At 41.7% G+C, this 17,969-nt stretch overlaps 1 protein-coding gene across 4 annotated transcripts in view; it reads right to left on the bottom strand.

Annotated features, from left to right (window-relative positions):
* Nucleotides 1–17,969, bottom strand: part of zgc:92140 (uncharacterized protein LOC447854 homolog) — a 34,161-nt gene that overhangs the window by 1,942 nt on the left and 14,250 nt on the right. For 3 of the 4 annotated variants that reach the window (XM_058637642.1, XM_058637640.1, XM_058637644.1), the window contains exons 2-5: nt 12,928–13,057; nt 4,894–4,979; nt 2,560–2,624; nt 1,073–1,133 (exon numbers count right to left, since the gene is read on the bottom strand). In XM_058637642.1, the coding sequence (XP_058493625.1) occupies nt 1,073–1,133; nt 2,560–2,624; nt 4,894–4,979; nt 12,928–13,018 (303 nt within the window). In that variant the 5' untranslated portion in view covers nt 13,019–13,057. Of the gene's footprint in view, nt 1–1,072; nt 1,134–2,559; nt 2,625–4,893; nt 4,980–12,927; nt 13,081–17,969 lie in introns of all 4 variants that reach the window. The other variant, XM_058637641.1, reaches the window with a different exon arrangement.

The raw sequence follows: 17,969 nt of genomic DNA, 5'->3' as shown, positions 1-17,969 counted from the left end.
CATTTATCCCATCAAACTGCTGAACGAGCAGTGAAATTCACTTCTGACACTTTCTGTGTTTTCAGTCACACGCCAACGTGTGTGCGGCCGTCTCACTTTACTAGCACAATGTTGCTGTTGCCTCCGTCTGTCTCGACATAGAACAAATCACTCCCTGAGAAAGTCGTCTGGATACGACGACATCTAAACACAGACAGACATTTATTTAAGAGTCTATAGATGAGTCTCTACTAAGCATTTAAAAGCCATATTTCCATTTAAAGTGAAATACTTTAATTGTATTGTGTATATATTATATATTATAGTGGCGTGTTACTGGAGTCTCACAGTATATTGAGGGGGAAACTGTTTCAGTTCATCCCTTTATCCAATCAGGAGCCATGTTTACATTGAGGGGAAAGGTTTTGGCCACAGAAGTAAAAACAACCGGCCACAATTAGTTCACGTCTTTGGCATCTTTCCCTTGGAGTACCAGAGTAGAATGGTATGATACAGTCAGGGTGGAGAAAGACCAGCGCTCCACCCTTGACAGTCAGTCAGCTGACTGGGCGAGAGAAAACAAAATAGACAGAAATGAAAGTGGATTTCACGGTGGCAGGAATGTAAGACCACTGAATGGGGAACATTACTTGTTGGTGTTGCTGATGAGCGGCAGTATGTCTGCTGTGAGCCAGTTTTAAATACCCATAGAGACTCTACTGCATTTCCTGACTGATTGAAATATTTGCTCTATGCTGCCCCCATAATTTCCGGTGGTATTGCATTGGTAAAGTATGGACGAAAGGCTCCGTCCGTCTGGAGTATAAATGGTCCTCAGTAACACACTCTTACCCCAGCTTCAGGTATTCATACTCTGTGATATTGTTGGATGGCAGAGCTAACACAACTATGAATCATGTCACAATCCCACAGCTGAATCTGGAATCTCGTGCATATTCAGCAACAACCAGTTGCTCAGTCATTCAGAACATGTAGTAAAACCTGTTCCTCCCGCTCACACATGTGGTTCGTTTGAATGTCTACTTCCAACGGACTTAACGTACGGTACATCAGTGACAAGAACACTTTTCACCTTCTCAATCTTCTCATCCAGCATCCTGAAAAACTCCTGCTGGCTCTCCGACGTGTGAATACTGAGACAGAGAGAGGGAAACAGAGAGGGAGCGACGCGTGGGGGAGGTGGAGAGAGGAAGTTGGAGAGGGAGGAGAAGGAGAAGGGAGGCAAGGAATACATCATGAGAATTTTCCATTACACCCCCTGCACAGCGCACACACACACACGCACACACACACACACGCACACGCACACACACAGTGCATACTGCAGTGTGAGAAATCCATGACTGTGAGCCTGCGGAGGAATTTAAATAATTATTTTATTAAGTATTTACTCAATCTCTCATCCAGAAGTAAAATACTCACACACAAACTATGTACACATTAGTGTATATACATGCTGTGTATACATATACATACTGTGTATATATACATATGTGTGTATATATATATATATACACATACATATATATATACACACAGTCGGTGACACAATGTTTCCATCCGGGCAGACACACACACACACACACACGACACATTGTTACCAAACCAGACAAAAAGAAATAACATTACTTAAAATCATACTTTGCAAATTGCAAGGACTGTCATTTAATCATTTTATGTTTGATAATTCTACACCAATTTAAGAAAAGCAATACATAATTGTTAAGATCTTTAAATTGTCATTCTTGCTTTAGAGTGCAATAGTTAATATGTTGATATTATGTGTTAATGTTCTGGTGTAGCAAACCAAAACATGTTTAAAAAACAAAAACTAAATCACCCAAATAGATATTTTACACTAATTGTTGAGCCCTGCACATTTCACATCGATTTATTAATGGACAAAAGTTACATGGTCCTCTAATTACCACATAATCATTGGAACAGGCATCTGTGGAAGAAATACTGCCTGTAATAAACCACATCCATGTTGGTTTATTTCAAATCTAAGGATGAAACTCTATTACACATGATCAAGCAATTACAGTTGTCCATAGAATAAGTGAGTATGTGTGCATGTGTACTGTCTGTATATGGATATACATGTGAATGTGTGTGAATTAGGAATGGAACAATAAAAGATTTAGTCATACATCACATAAAAACACAGTTCCTTATATGTGGTTAATGGTGAATGGGGAAAAATGCTAATATTTGGCGTCTCGTTTGCCAACTGATTTATCTAAGGTGCCACAAGGGGGAGCCTGCATCTTTCTGGTCATCCCAGGACCTTGTGATTTATCATTGTGTCCCATCTACGATGCAACCCCCCCCCCATGCTTCTTGCCAACATAGAAGTTAGGGTTAAGATTAGAAAGTATATTTTTATAATAATTGCAATAATACTGTGAATCGCAGTTATTTTAGAGCAGATAATCATTATATTTAATTTTTATATTGTCCAATGCCAAGTTTGTTTCTGTGTATTTAATTATCGTGTGTGTGTGTGTGTGTGTGTGCAGAGATGGACTGCCATGCAGACTGCTGCTCCACACTTACTTAGATTTGATGTTCGCCGAAGCGACTTCTTTCTGTTTCCCCCTGTGCTGTACATTACTCTTCTCCTGAAACACACACAATTTCATTATTTAAAAAAACAAACAAACAAACAAACAAACAAACAAACAACTTCTATCAACACACAGTCACAGCGAGAGCCACCACTTCAGGTCCGTCTTATCTAATAACCTCCACACCCAGCTGGCACTGCACCACTGTCCTATGACCTGGGTCACATGTCAATACACCAGTCATGTTATTACCACTTATGTGTTTTAATGTTGTTGCAGCACATACACATGTATGTGTACATGCACATACTATACACATGAGACAGCATATACACATGTATGTGTACATGCATATACTATACACATGACACAGCATATACACATGTATGTGTACATGCACATACTATACACATGACACAGCACATACACATGTATGTGTACATGCATATACTATACACATGACACAGCACATACACATGTACGTGTACATGCATATACTATACACATGATACAGCATATACACATGTATGTGTACATGCATATACTATACACATGACACAGCACATACACATGTATGTGTACATGCATATACTATACACATGACACAGCACATACACATGTACGTGTACATGCATATACTATACACATGACACAGCACATACACATGTACGTGTACATGCATATACTATACACATGACACAGCACATACACATGTATGTGTACATGCACATACTATACACATGACACAGCACATACATATGTACGTGTACATGCATATACTATACACATGACACAGCACATACACATGTATGTGTACATGTTGTAGTATGAGCAAAGCAACTGGAAGTTTGAAATTAAATACATTAGTTCAGTATTGTACTAAACTAGTAACTTCAGTATCAGTATCACACACACACATATGGCAGTACATTTTACAAGTTTTAGTTTAGTTAGAGTCTCAAATACAAGAATATAAGGGCTGCACAATATTGGGGGAAAAGCTGACATTGTGACTTTTTATAGGAAGGGTATAAATAAAATATGTCATATAAATGTGATTATATTATTATAAAGAACAGGAAAAATGCTTGCAGCAAGCATTTAGTTAGTGGACTGCATCTGTGTTTGCAGAAGTGTCATTTACGAGATTTCTTGAATGCATATTGTAGCATCTTGGAGCTGCTTCTCTAAACACAACACACTGTGGACGCTGCATTACTGATGAAATTTACCAGCTTCTTTGAATGCATCACGTAGCTGCTTCTCTAAACTAAACACACTGTGGACCCTGGACTACTGATTTAATTTACCAGGGTCTTTGAATGCATCGTGGGGCTGCATCTCTTAGCTCAACAAACTGTGGACGCTGCACTACTGATTTAATTTACCAGCTTCTTTGAATGCATCACATATCTGTTTCTCTAAGCTCAACACACTGTGGAACCTGCACTTGTGATGACATTGACCAGGGTCTTTGAATGCATCATGTAGCTGCTTCTCTAAGCTCAACACACTGTGGACCCTGGACTACTGATTTAATTTACCAGGGTCTTTGAATGCATCGTGGGGCTGCATCTCTTAGCTCAACAAACTGTGGACGCTGCACTACTAATTAAATTTACCAGCTTCTTTGAATGCATCACATAGCTGTTTCTCTAAACTAAACACACTGTGGACCCTGGACTACTGATTTAATTTACCAGGGTCTTTGAATGCATCTTGGGGCTGCATCTCTTTGCCCTTTACAACAAGTCCAGATGCATGTTTGCTGAGCTGTAGTAATAACACTTATTGCAGGGTGGCACTGTTTCTTGGTATTAAATCAAGTTTGAAAAAGGTGCAATGGTTATTGTTTCAACCCTCTGTCGAATGACCTGATTTACTGAACAAACAAGCCGACTCTCCCTGCACACTACCACACCTTCCAGTCAGTTTCATACCCTGTGGAGGGTAAATAACAAACCTCAACTTATTAATTATTCAACTTATTATGCAGCGAACAGTCAAATAACCTCTGTGATGACATTACACTGTGTTTTTGAGTCAACCAAGCCATCAGCATTCCACACATGTTAGCATGTTGTCTCTACCTGCATGTGAGGCACCGCCTTGTGTGTTTTTGCACTTGTGCAGGAGACAATACACGTATGTGTGTGTGTGTGTGTGTGTGTGTGTGTGTGTGTGTGCGTGTGTGCGTGTCTATCGTCTGGTGAGCAGCCTTTGGACACAGGCATGAGCTGATGAACTGTCAGAATAAGGTCTACATCTGCTTGTGGATGACAGGCTGTCAGAGTGTGTGTGTGTGTGTGTGTTTGTTTCTCACCAGGTTCTCCTGGTTGCGTGCATTCACTCGGTTTTCTTCTCCCCTCATGTACTTCACCTCCTCCACTCCTTTCATCTTGTATTCATCTGAGAAGACAGCAAGGTTTGGAGAGAGGGAAAGAGAGAGGCGCATGATTAAAGATGGGACAGAGATGCAGCAGGGACATGTATTTATAAGGGTGTCACACCGAGAGGAGACACTGACCAGACGCTCTTTATTCACCACGGTCATTGTGTAACGTGAAGGGCCAAAATAACCAATCCATGTCATATCATCTCCTCTGTACCTCCACTGCACTACATCAACAAAACCAGTGACTGTTCTATTGATTCTAGCTCTAATTTGTCCACGGTAATCCGATAACTGAGACCTGACACGGTGTTTTAGAAAGTGGGCACGACAGCTGAGGTATAAAGAGGAGGAGACGCTTCTTAATCTTTCCATTTCAGGAACGAGGTAGCAACAGAGACAGTATGAACCAGAGAGAGAGAGAACACACATACACACACATGTACACCTCTGATAACACTGCACATGTCCCCGGGACGAACAAAAGATAATCTTATATTATAATCTCAACCTAATCAATCAATATAAACTCCTGGTCACTTTATTAGGTTCACCTTTTCAACTGCTTGTTAATTAAATATCCAGTTAGCCAATCACATCGCAGCATTCAATGCATTTAGACATGATTAAGGCGACCTGCTGCAGGTTAACGTGCAAAAACTGAGCATTAGAATGTGGAAGAAAGATGATTTAAGTGTCTGTGAACGCGGCACGGTCGTTGGTCTGACTATTTCAGGAACTGTTGATCTTCAGGGATTTTCATACACAACCATCTCTAGGGTTCACTGAGGAGTAGAATGGCCAACCTGGTTCAAAATGACTTTAATAAGCACTTGTCTCAACCAAAGGTATGCAGAACACACACCACTTAATGTGAAGTTCTGTGTACTTAATTAAGTAGCTGGTGAGTTTATACTTCAAGAATGCGTGGAAACCGAGAAGATATAAGAGAAGAGACAAGAGGGAGCAAGCAGGACAAGATTAACGACGCGTTTAAGAGCTTCTAGGTTTCAATGACAGCGTGAGAGCCAGCACAGTGTGAGTGAGAGAAGTAACACATCTGTGAAAACTGCCACCACAACCAACACAGCTGTGAATCCTGAAAAACAGTTTAGCAACAAGCCTGTAACTGAGCTTCTCTCTCTCTGTGGTCCAAGGTTACTCATAAAACAATAATGTCATTAATATGACACTAATAGCCAAGATAACCTGGGATATGCAACTAATCAGTCAGTACAAATCATGCAACTGGTGTCGTGACAATCAGAGGTTATGTTTATCAAAGTCCAGCTGACAGAGCATGATTGAATTATCGATGAGTCAATTAAAAAAAAACTGCTTTCTGCTTTTGAGGATAAACAAGGCAGACACGTTGGCAGCTGATCAAAGCGTTATTATTATTATTATCATTTATTTTTTTAAACAGTAACACTGACAAACATGTCGTCATCCCCAGAGGGTTAAACCCTAAGAAGATAAAATCTGTACATAAAGCAATTTTACCTGAGACCAAACCACACCTAACAACGCAACCCGACTGCTGCACATGTGGCTGATAGAGCAGCGACCAATGCGCTGATGCACACATAAATGTCCAACCCAAACCTTATCTGCTCTGTATTTTGGACTCACTTTTATCAGCAGCCTGTCTGTCTGTCTGTCTGTCTGTCTGTCTGTCTGTCTGTTTATACACAGTACAGTATATCTGTCACCCAGCTGAAGAGTTGGCTCCACCCTCTCCACCCAGCACCCGGATCACCTGTGTGGTTTGTTTGTGTCTCTCACATGTGCGTCACTGCCGAGGCTAACATGAGCTTGACGTGTCAGATTAATGCCACAGCTTTACAATCATTGCAGAGAGACACAAGGAGAAAATCTGGCAACGATTAGGAGACAAAGAAAAGAGAGAACCTCGTGCCGTTTGTCTCAGGAATGTAAACTTGTCGGTGCAAAGCGGCTCCTGTCTGAACATGCTGACACACACACACACAGAAATGGTTTTATAACACTACACAGGCTCATCAGGCTCAGATTGACCCGGTAAACATGCAGCTCACACGGTGTGAATGCAGGAAACTGAAGGCAGAGACATTTCCTTCACTGTTTTTCACGTCTCATAAATGTTCCGAGCCACTTAACCTGTAGATTAAAGGGGTAGTTCCAGTTTTTGATATGTGGTCGTATGACGTATTGACACATTATCAACATTGACTTTGCAGAGTGTGTTTCTGTGGACACGCCCTCTCACTGACTACATGCCTGTTGACATGGACGGAAGGAAAAGCAGATTTAAGCCACATTACCAAAGATAAAATGCAACAATATCTTAAGAATATGTTTACTGCTGTATAGACTGACTGCTGTCACTGTCTGACAGCCGTTACTGTCTAGGCTTAAATACTCTCGCTCTCAAAGTCTACAAATAAAATGACATTTAGCTCACAGGGACACGGGAGCTGCTGGTCTGCTGCTGCCTCGTTTGGCAAGTTTGTGTCACGTAAATCTGAGCAAAGGATTTCAAGCAGCAAACTCACAACATATTTGAACTACTGATGGAGGCAGCAGTGGATTAACAACGCCCATGTGCCGTAATGTGATATCTGAGGTTTTATTATCTGTGGACATTGGTGCAGGATGGTCTGTGTTTATGTGACGTGTTTCTAGTCTTGATGACGACTCAAAGTGTTGCCATATGATTGTCTTGATATAATGATAATCATGGTATTGTGATATTACTGGTATCGTGGACCATGTATATGTGTGGTGCATGGTCCATGATACCAATAATATCACAATCATGGTATTGTGATATTATTGTGATACCAATAATATCACAATACCATGATTCTGTGAAACTCTTTATACTGCACGATATCTGTCTCACTGAAGAAAACAAAATGTCAGAATTTCTCTATTTATTCATGACATAGAGAACAAAGTAAATAAAGTAAATACAGCACATCTATGTGCAGCCTGGTGGCGGCACAGCCACCAGGAGCAACGTGGGGTTGAAGGAATACTTCACTGATTTGCATTTATCTTTGTATTACTAGAATAGTAATGGATTAGTATAAAGTAGGGGTAGTATTTCTGAAAATGGTGCATCACAACCTCAGTTTCCACTGAGTCGAGAAATATCTTCTTTTTTTTTTGTTGGTTACATGGCACTTTTTAGACCCAGTCTTAGGGGGTCGGGACCTGATTCCCAGAATGTAAACAGTGTCCGCCATCTTTGCTCAGGGGAACCTGAGGTTGGGAAGGAGAATTTTCCAAATATATTCCCCCTGTTCTAGTAACACAAAGCTAAACACAAATCAGTGATGTATTCCTTTAAGTGTCTTGCCCAAGGACACATCAGCAGCATAGACAGGTGGAGCCGTGAATCAAACCTACAACCATCCAGTTGAAAAACGACTCTCTCTCCCTCTCTCTCTCTATCACTGAGTCACAAACCCTGTCTAACGAACATATTTTTAAGATATTGATTTGGCAGATTTAGCAGGGCCAGCAGCCATATTATCAGTGAGAGAGTGAGTGTGTGTGTGTGTGTGTGTGTGTGGCTCACAGGTGTCTCCACAGAAAGGCCGTGCACAGGGTGATGCAACAAGCACTGTCAGTGTTGATGATGTATCAACACCTCAAGAATCACACTTCAAAGAAACGGAGCGTCCCTTTAAGGTGGCCAATGAATGCAGATGAGTCTGGAGGTAGCTGCTCCAACTCTGCATATAAATCACTCTCAGGCACCAACTGTCATCTTCATCATCGTCGTGTGAGCTGCAGCTCGGCAGGCCGGACGTTCCGCTCCTGCTCCGTCAGCTTAACGTGACGAGTATGGACAGATCAAAGTGACCCGGCTTACACCAATCAAGACTCGTCACATCACAGACCTCGCTTCAATTTAGATGCAACTGAAAACTGTGTGTGGCAGTCATTGTCACAAGAAATGACAGGGGTGTTTTGTGTGTTTGTCACGCTGATGCTGGGTTAGCTCTGACACAGAGAGAGAGAGAGAGAGAGAGTAGATGAAAGGGTAAAGGGGGGAGAACTATTTTAGGAAGCCATGATTTTGTGATGTGGACATCTTTCTCATCACTGATTAGAGGTTGGAGTGCTGCTCTGACCTGAAGGTACCATCAGTCACTGCGAGTGCACAAATATGTTTCTATTCCTGATAAAGCTTGGTCTATGAATCAACACTTGTGTTGTTTTATGCTCGTATGGGTATGATTCATACACATTCCCCTCTGTGTGTGTGTGTGTGTGTGTGTTCTTATATTTGTCACCTCTTTAGGACCTTTATGAGGCACAGACGCGAACCTTGTCACGACCAGTAGTCCTCATGGAGGAGTTAAGGGCTAAGAAGGTTGGGTATTTACTGGTTATGGTTAAGGTTCAAACGTGTGTGTGTTCTCACAGCTCTCATTGGCCTGTTTGTCTGTCTGTCTGTCTGTCTGCCTGTCTGTGGCTATGTCACTGTGTCCTCCACACTGTGTGTCTTCCCTCTCAGCCACTCTGGCTCCAGGCCATCGTCAGCCTGGCTATGATATTTACACCTGCTCTAACACACATGCACGCTCACACAGTCATACATATTAAGTTGGAAACGGCTTTGTCAGAAATATTAATATTGTGCATAATGTTTGGAACAGAAATAAATGTCATGCCTTCTGCCTGCGGTAATAAAAAGATAAAATGGCACCATCTTAAAAATAGTCCATCTGTTACTGGCTGACTGAAGCAAATGCCTTTATTCAACCATTAGACCAAAATTGGTGGACATCCATCTAGAGCTGCAACTAACCATTATTTTCATAATCAATTCATCTGTCGATTATTTTCTCGATTCATCGATTAATCGTTTGGTCCATAAAATATCAGAACACCTTAAAAAAATGTTGATCGGTGTTCGTCAAACCCGGAAATGATGATGTTCTCAAATGTCTTGTTTTGTCCACAAACCAAAATGATTTATTTGTTATCCAGAGCAAAGAAATGAAGAAAATGTTCACATTAAAGAAGCTTAAACAATCGGAAATCTTGTTTTAATCATGAAAAAAGCTTCAAAGCGATGAATCGATTATCATAATAGTTGTCCATTAATTTAGTAATGGATTAATAATCCATTCATTGATTAATCGTTTCAGCTCTACATCCATCAGCTCTATTTTTCCTGCTTGGTTTGTGGCCGTTTGTCTTGGCTTCCACTTCCATGGGACTGCAAGCAAGTGACGTTCTACTGTCACCCAATCAGCTGACATTCTACTCTGGTACCTCAATGGGAAGGGTGCCAAATAATGGACCGGTTAGGGCCAGTTATTTTGGTACTATTCCTATTAGAAACTGAACCGAACTGTTCCAATCGGTGGAAACACTACTCGTCACGAACCAGTATGTATGAATCCACAATATTCAAATGATCCTCTCTGTCAAATAAAGAATCAGTGACAAACTACGAATTATCACACATGACCTTGAAGCCCTTAATTGTATTTTTCACCTCATTCTTTTAGTTTTTGTGGCAAAAAAAGCCCAAAATATGTGAGATCTGATCCCACCTGGTCAAAAAGAGCCACGTGTGGACAGAAAAACTTATTCTGTGATGTATTCTGTCACAGTGAGCGAGCACTCAGCTGCTCCGCCGCCTCCAAACAACACAAATGCTCGTACAAACAGTGAACCTTGCATGCCACCTCGTTACAACGCGCTCAGTGAGACTCTCATCCAGACTCCATCTGCACTCCAATCTCCTCCGACTGCGATTACTGCAGACACATCAACAGCATGATGTAATCCAGAGTGTTGCTATTTTCCTTCTTCGTCCTCCAGTGTTTGTGTAATGGAGCTCGGCCTTTTCCGGTTATTGTGCGTGAGAGGAGGGGGAGGGGGGGTGGGTGAGGGTCAGTGGCTGGAGTCTGACGGAGTGGGAAGCCGGGAATATCTGGGACACACACACACAGCAGTCAGGCTGTCCTGACTGGCAGACAATCTGTTGTTGCTGGATCAGTGAAAGCAAGAAGAGGGTTCTCTGTCTGAACTAAGTATGCCAACATGAGACACACACACACGTGTGCATGAAAACACACACACACACACACGCGTGATCATACATGGACTAAGACTAAGACCACTGGGGGCAGATTAATGTGCGTAGGCGTGCGGACTGAACAGAACCGACTAATCTTTTCTGCCTCGATCATAAAAAGTACACCGGATGTTGGGAGCAAGTTCAGCTGAGGTTGGAAAGGGCAGCGAGTTAAGTGGGAATGAATGACTGCATAGTGTGCGACATGAGAGACAGGCGCCTAAACGGGTAAGAGAAGAGGAGAGGAGAGGAGAGGAGAGGAGAGGAGAGGAGAGGAGAGGAGAGGAGAGGAGAGGAGAGGAGAGGAGAAGGGTGAAGAAAGGAGGTGTTATTGTTATTGTGGCCTGAGATAACTCTAATCCATACTATCCAGGTCATCCACCTCCACTCTAGATTACCATTCAAATAAATGACAGCAAGAATGGGGGTTAGGATGGGAGGCAAAAGAGGAGGAGGAGGAGGAGGAGAAAGGACAGAAGGTTCTGACCTAATGTTGTGCCAGAGAAGAGGAAAAGAACTGGAGAAGAAACACTGGGAGATGAAGACAGGAAAAGCGGGAGGGGCGGTTGGGTTGGGGGGGTGGGGGGGTGCAGAGACCCAAAATAGAGAGACAGAGAGAGGAAGTGAAGAACAAGGCCTTGTGCGGTGGAAAGGAATCTGAATGAGACAGTGAAGTTGAGGAAAGGGAGAGAAAAAGAAGAGAAGAGAATCAGCGTCACCACACATCACTCTCTCTTCCTCTCTCAAGGAAAACACTCCACTGCTTCTCTCTCTCTCTCTCCCTCTCTCCATCTCTCCATCTCGCTCTCTCAACTCCTGCCTCGTTCTGACGTAGAGGGAAATGAGACATGAGAGCAGAGCGATTGAGGGGAGAGGATAAGAGGAACGTGTCGTACAGAGGAGAGAGGGGAAGAGAGAGAGAGAGAGCAGCGAGTCAAGGAGAGGACACAGAGAGAGTTACAGAGGGAGGGAGAGAGGGATGATGATGGAAAGAGAGAGAGAGAGGGGGGGGGGGGGGGACCTCCTGTGGATCATCATCTGCCACATCCATCTGCCTGTGAGCAGTTACACCAGAGTGTTACTCCTAATTCTTAATCGCTGTTAATCCCTCAACCCATCATTATCGTCATCTCGCTCACTCTCTCTCACTTTCACTTTCATTCCTCTCCCTCTGCACAACAGTCTGCTATAATTCAAGCCAAGGCCGCGGCTAATGAATATATATATTCAGTACTGATTATTATTCTGTGATACTGCAGTCTGATCTCTTAACGTCAAAGTTAAATGTCGTGAACTACTCTACATTCTGTCTTGTGCACTGAAACATGAGTTATGAATTGTTTTTTAAATGTCATACGTATTTTTACGACACCACTGTAAACATCTATCATCTGTCCATCATCTAACACTTTATCCTCACCGCTCATCTGGCTGTTTTTTGACTCTGAAGCTGTTACAAAATCATGTATAGTTCTGCTTTAAACTGCAGCTTCTGGGATTTGCTAAATTGTGCCAAATCTGCAAAATTCTACGTGAAAATGATTAGTTGAGAGAGAGAGAGAGAGAGAGAGAGAGAGACAGAGAGAGAGAGAGAGAGAGAGAGTTTGAAAAACCTGTTACTTCCTCGTTCCCACATAAACTTGGAACATGGATGACTCCATATAATAAAAGTGCCTGCAGTGTAATTATTATTATATGACAGTTATTGTCTGAAATGGAGAACTGAATACTCTGCTGGAGAACTAGGAGCTGTAATGAAGAAAATATATTGTTAGGGGCAGACAGGGCAATCAGTCTACGCCGAGCAATTAACTGAGTGAAATGGAGCCGTGGATCTTTTACTGACATCCCCCTGTGTGTGTGTGTGTGTCTACACTGACCTGTGAAGAGGTCTCCATTGCTGTAGGCCTTGCCGCGTCCCTCCTCATCGTTGGGCACGGCCGACACCTGCTTGGCCGAGGTGCAGCCCATGGCCTCACTCTCTGAAACTTCTCCTCATCGCACTCTCACCTGGTGAAGGACAGAGAGCGAGCCTTTAAAGACAAACACAATAAAAATGAACAAGGTTTTACAATGGACTTTAGAAAGATACCATCTCTCGTTTGTTGGGCTGCAGCGGGTTCCACTGGTGCCAGCAGACTTAAATAAAGTGGGTCAGTCGATGTCAAATGTGCAGTGGTTTGTCAAAACAGTGTGACAGCTCTTCAATGAAGCTGCAAACACGACCAACACGTCTGGACTTTAAATAGCCAGAAAAACAACTCTTAAACTCTGGCCAAAATGCTTTCAATCAGTCAATATTGACAACTATCACAATAATGTTAGATAGTTTTGAGTGAAAGATTGTGGGTTTAAACTTGTTTCTGGTCAGAAAATGAATGCAATGCAACATTATATTGGAAAAACTGTTCATTAAACTACAGTTAACAATGGCTATTACAGTATTTTCCCATTACATATTGTTATTTGAGCCATTGTTGATAGAATAAAAAAGGAATAGTACAGTTTTTAAATCACTAAATGACAACAATTATTGTTAATTCTTCTGTCCAGCCTATATTACAATAATATTTTGCAGTAATGCAGAGTTGCAACTACCTATTATTTGTTATTATTATTATTATTGTCAGGAATTTGTTGATTTTCTCCAGATGAATCGATTAGTTGTTTGGTCGACAAAATGTCAGAAAATTGGTTGATTGTGTTTCCTAAAAACTCAAAGGATGATTTACTCTCACAGAGGACCAATGAAACCAGAAAATATCAATTAAGAAAATCTAATTAATTATCAAATTAAATTAGAGAACAATTCTCTGTGGGTTAATCACAACAAGCGATTCTCTTTCTATTATAATTTGATATTTGATCCATTGTTAATATAAAAATACTGATCAGTGCAGCTTTAAAACAAATTAAGTACTAAAACAGTGTCAATTCCTCAGCCCGCTAATGTTTATTATAAAAAACATTAGACATGTGTATAAAAAACACATGTTTAAGAACATATAACATCAGTTACGTGTTCTTAAACCAAATGCTTGTTATTTCACATCCTGAGTGAAGTAAATTTAACGTCTGATTCAGAACAGGAAAGTAGAAGAGCAGCTGACACGAGGGTGTGAACGCCACTGTCAATCAAACACACACACACACACACACACACAGACCTATTACAGACTATACATAGTCTCCGTGTCACTCACACATGCCAAACGCCGTCATTGACAGAGCCCATCTGACTGCTGCCACGAACAATGCACAGACACTGAACAGAGGCAGCCGGTGATTTACCCATCACCCACAATGAAATGTGCAGCAGTGGTGGTGGAATAAGTGAGAGGAGGAAGAGCGGAGGAGACGCAGAAACACTGGCGACAAAGACGAGGAGGAGACGCAGAAACACTGGCGACAAAGACGAGGAGGAGACGCAGAAACACTGGCGACAAAGACGAGGAGGAGACGCAGAAACACTGGCGACAAAGACGAGGAGGAGACGCAGAAACACTGGCGACAAAGACGAGGAGGAGGGGGACGGGCTAAATGAAAGGATGGAAAATAAGTGGGATAGATGATGGCAAGAGAGATGAGTGCAGAGCTTCAAAAGAGCACCGCCACCATCATGACCACCGTCCGCCGCCGCCGCCGCCTGCCCCTCCTCTCTCCTTCACTGATTATTAGAGCGTTTGAAGTTAAGGGAGGAGCCTCTGTTTCTCTGGACGCAACACAAAGCGACAGGTGATCAGTGAGTCGGTGGTTACTATGTGTACTGAAGTGACAGGATGTGCAGCTTCCCTGGTCACATGGTTTCATTAGGTTACTTTTACCTCGTCTGCAGTCAACACTGTACATTACACTACAGTTGTATAGAAGCACCAATTCAATCCAAGTCATTATTATGAGATACTAAATCATCATTTTGAAATAGTATCTCACAGTCATGAGATGCTACGTCATAATAATGAGATATTATTTCAAAATGATCGATTTAATCGATTATCAAAATAGCTGACGATTAAGTTAGTAATCGATTCATCCGAGTAATTGTTTGAGCCCTACACTAGACCTTAAAAGGATAATTCCATTTATTTGACCATCATCCCCCATCAGTCACAGCTGATAAGTAATTGCAGAGACTTTATTCCCGGGAGAGAAGCAGAGCATGAAGGTGATCATCACACAGGCTGACTTCATTACAGCGGTGACACCACGTTCACAGGTCTCAGCAATTAACTGAGCTGCCTGTCACTTTTTATTATCGTGTGCCACACAAGCAGGGTAGACTTTTACTTTCCCATTAATATTTATTAGTTAATCATTATTTTTACATAACTTGATGAGGTTTTTGCCACATGAATATTTCTGGTACTAATATGTCAAAGGTCCATGTATAAAAAAAGAAAGAGTTTTAATCTTTATAGCACTTAAAAATGGTACTCCAAGACATTTTACATGATAAACAACCGGTACTTCCTGTTGGACTGGAGACACAATCCAAAGCTTACAAAGACAGTACATCTATAAATAACTTATTAACTTTAGTTTGTTTGCAATGCAGACACAAAATGCACCTTAAGTGCTGCTCAATAAATGTTTATTTAATTCAAGTAATTTTGAGTACCATTTGTTATTATTAAATGGATATATATCATTAGATGGAGGACGTCATCATCAGCCATTGGCTGTCCTGGCATCGACGTCCGCCACAGAAAAACTAATACTGGTCGACCGCTAACAAACACACACACACACACACACACACACACGTTTGCACGGCTATTCTTCTTGGGACATTGCATAGACTTCCTTGTATTCGGACAACTAAAAATAGCACTTTACCCAACCTGAACCATAACCAGTCAATGCCTAACACCAACCCTGTGCTGCAGGCACAGCCATGGTAATAATACACAATGTGTTACACCAACTTACAATTCAAATCCTAAACTTAACCAGTTCCTCAGAAATTAGGTTCTGCCAGGTTTTGGTCACCATGAGGGCTACTGGTCCTGACAAGGTCAGTGTTTATGCCAGGACCTACACACACACACACACACAAGCTTTGTATGTGTGTGTGTGTACTTGTGTATGGTTTCACCTCTGGCATGAGTGTGTAACCTGATGGAAACAGCATCTTATCAGTCTGCTTCAGGCAGCCTGGGACGCTCTTTACTACGACTGCCACAACTTAATCATATCACACACACACACACACACACACACACACACACACACACACACACACACACACACACCGAGCTGGGAGATCTTTATCCGCAAAACCAGTAACGTTGAGGGGGTGGAGTTTGACTCTCTGACGATAGACTCAGAGACGAGAATGTTGTCCAACAACCTCCATCCACTCCATGAAGTGCTGGTCATTCAGTGAGAGACGGCCCAGGAAATCATTCCGGTTCATTTATTCATTATCACATTGATAATGTTTATCATGTACACGTTGTAAATTTTTGTCATTTTGTTATTTGTGTTTAAACAAGGGCTTTGTGCTATTTTTATTTAATTTTAATCTTAATTCTTTTTTTAATTTTAACTTGTGTGCTCTTTTTTTTCTGGTACTTACTGAGTCTGATATGAAGCAACTGTAACAAAACAATTATAATAAAAAGTATTCTGATTCTGATTCTGATTCTGATTCTTTATGTAAAAAGGAGACACAAACATAATCTCATCCTCCATAATCTGCCTCTCAACGGGACGCTCAAAGATGGATTCTGTGCCGAGGACTGAAAAGAAGAAAAAAAAGGGTAAAAAGAGGCACAGACAGTCAAACAGCAGGGAGGGAACAGCTTTTAACTGGGAGCTATTAGTGTACGTAGTGAAGTGAATATTAGATTAGGACTCCCTCCTGAAAACCTCAGAAGGAAGTGTACTGAGAAATGTGAGCAGCAGCCTCGATAGACTTTAACTTCCAAAGGGTCTCCAGTATACGTGGGCAGCATCTGTTTGAAGGGCTTTGATTTGCGTCTATTGAAACATCAAATTGTGAGTGGGAGCGAGCTAAAAATACACCCGGCAGTCCTAAAGCTGTTGTTGTGTGAAGGGATAATGCTAGGCTGTGTGAATCTGTAAGCCAAGCTGCTATTACTTGGGGTATACATGTATAAGCTGCAGCTAGTAGGCAGACTACTACAAAACCAAATACATCTATAAATACATTTTGGTCTGTAATCAGGATTCAGGGAGACGCTTCAGTGACACAAGAAAAAGCAGCTCTGTGTTGAAATTCAACAAGCAGCTCGTGACTCGGTTGTTGTGAAAGACGCTGGTCGTCATCTGGCGCGACACAACTGGAGATGAGCCGCTACGATCTTCAGTATCTGTGTCGCTGAACGATACAAATCATTCAACTGGTTACAGATGAAAGGAAGACGCAAAGTCCTGTGTTTCCAAGAAGCCTAAATACCACACGCATGCTTCATAAAGCACAGGCTGTAGAGATATGTGTGCCACCAATGTCATGTGACCAGAATGATGCAATGATCAAAAAAAAAGCAAAACAGACGAGTTTAAGTGTGTAAAAAGATTGTGTTGAACTGATGTCACTATTGGTCAATACTCAAGCTTCTGATATTGGTACTGAACAAGAAACAGTCTCTCTACAATACACTCAAGAAGTCCAGGTGAAGTCTTTAAATACTTCCCACACTCCACTCTACTTCCAGTATTTGTATATTTGCCAATACCAACTGTGACACCAGAGCTCTGAGCGCTAAGTTACATGAGACTGATTTAGTTTAATGGTGAGAATTTATGATTCAGTTGACGTTGATGGACTGTGTCTTTAGATCCAGTCAGACTTCTGCTTTAAAGTTCATGCTGCAAAATGTGCTCTTACAACCTTATTTTTAATTGCATCAGCATTTTCAGGACAAACGTGCGTAAACATGCTTTGCATTAGTATATA

Source organism: Solea solea, chromosome 9 (genome assembly GCF_958295425.1).
Source record: "Solea solea chromosome 9, fSolSol10.1, whole genome shotgun sequence".
NCBI lineage: Eukaryota > Metazoa > Chordata > Actinopteri > Pleuronectiformes > Soleidae > Solea > Solea solea.
This window is presented reverse-complemented; position numbering and strand designations above follow the sequence as displayed.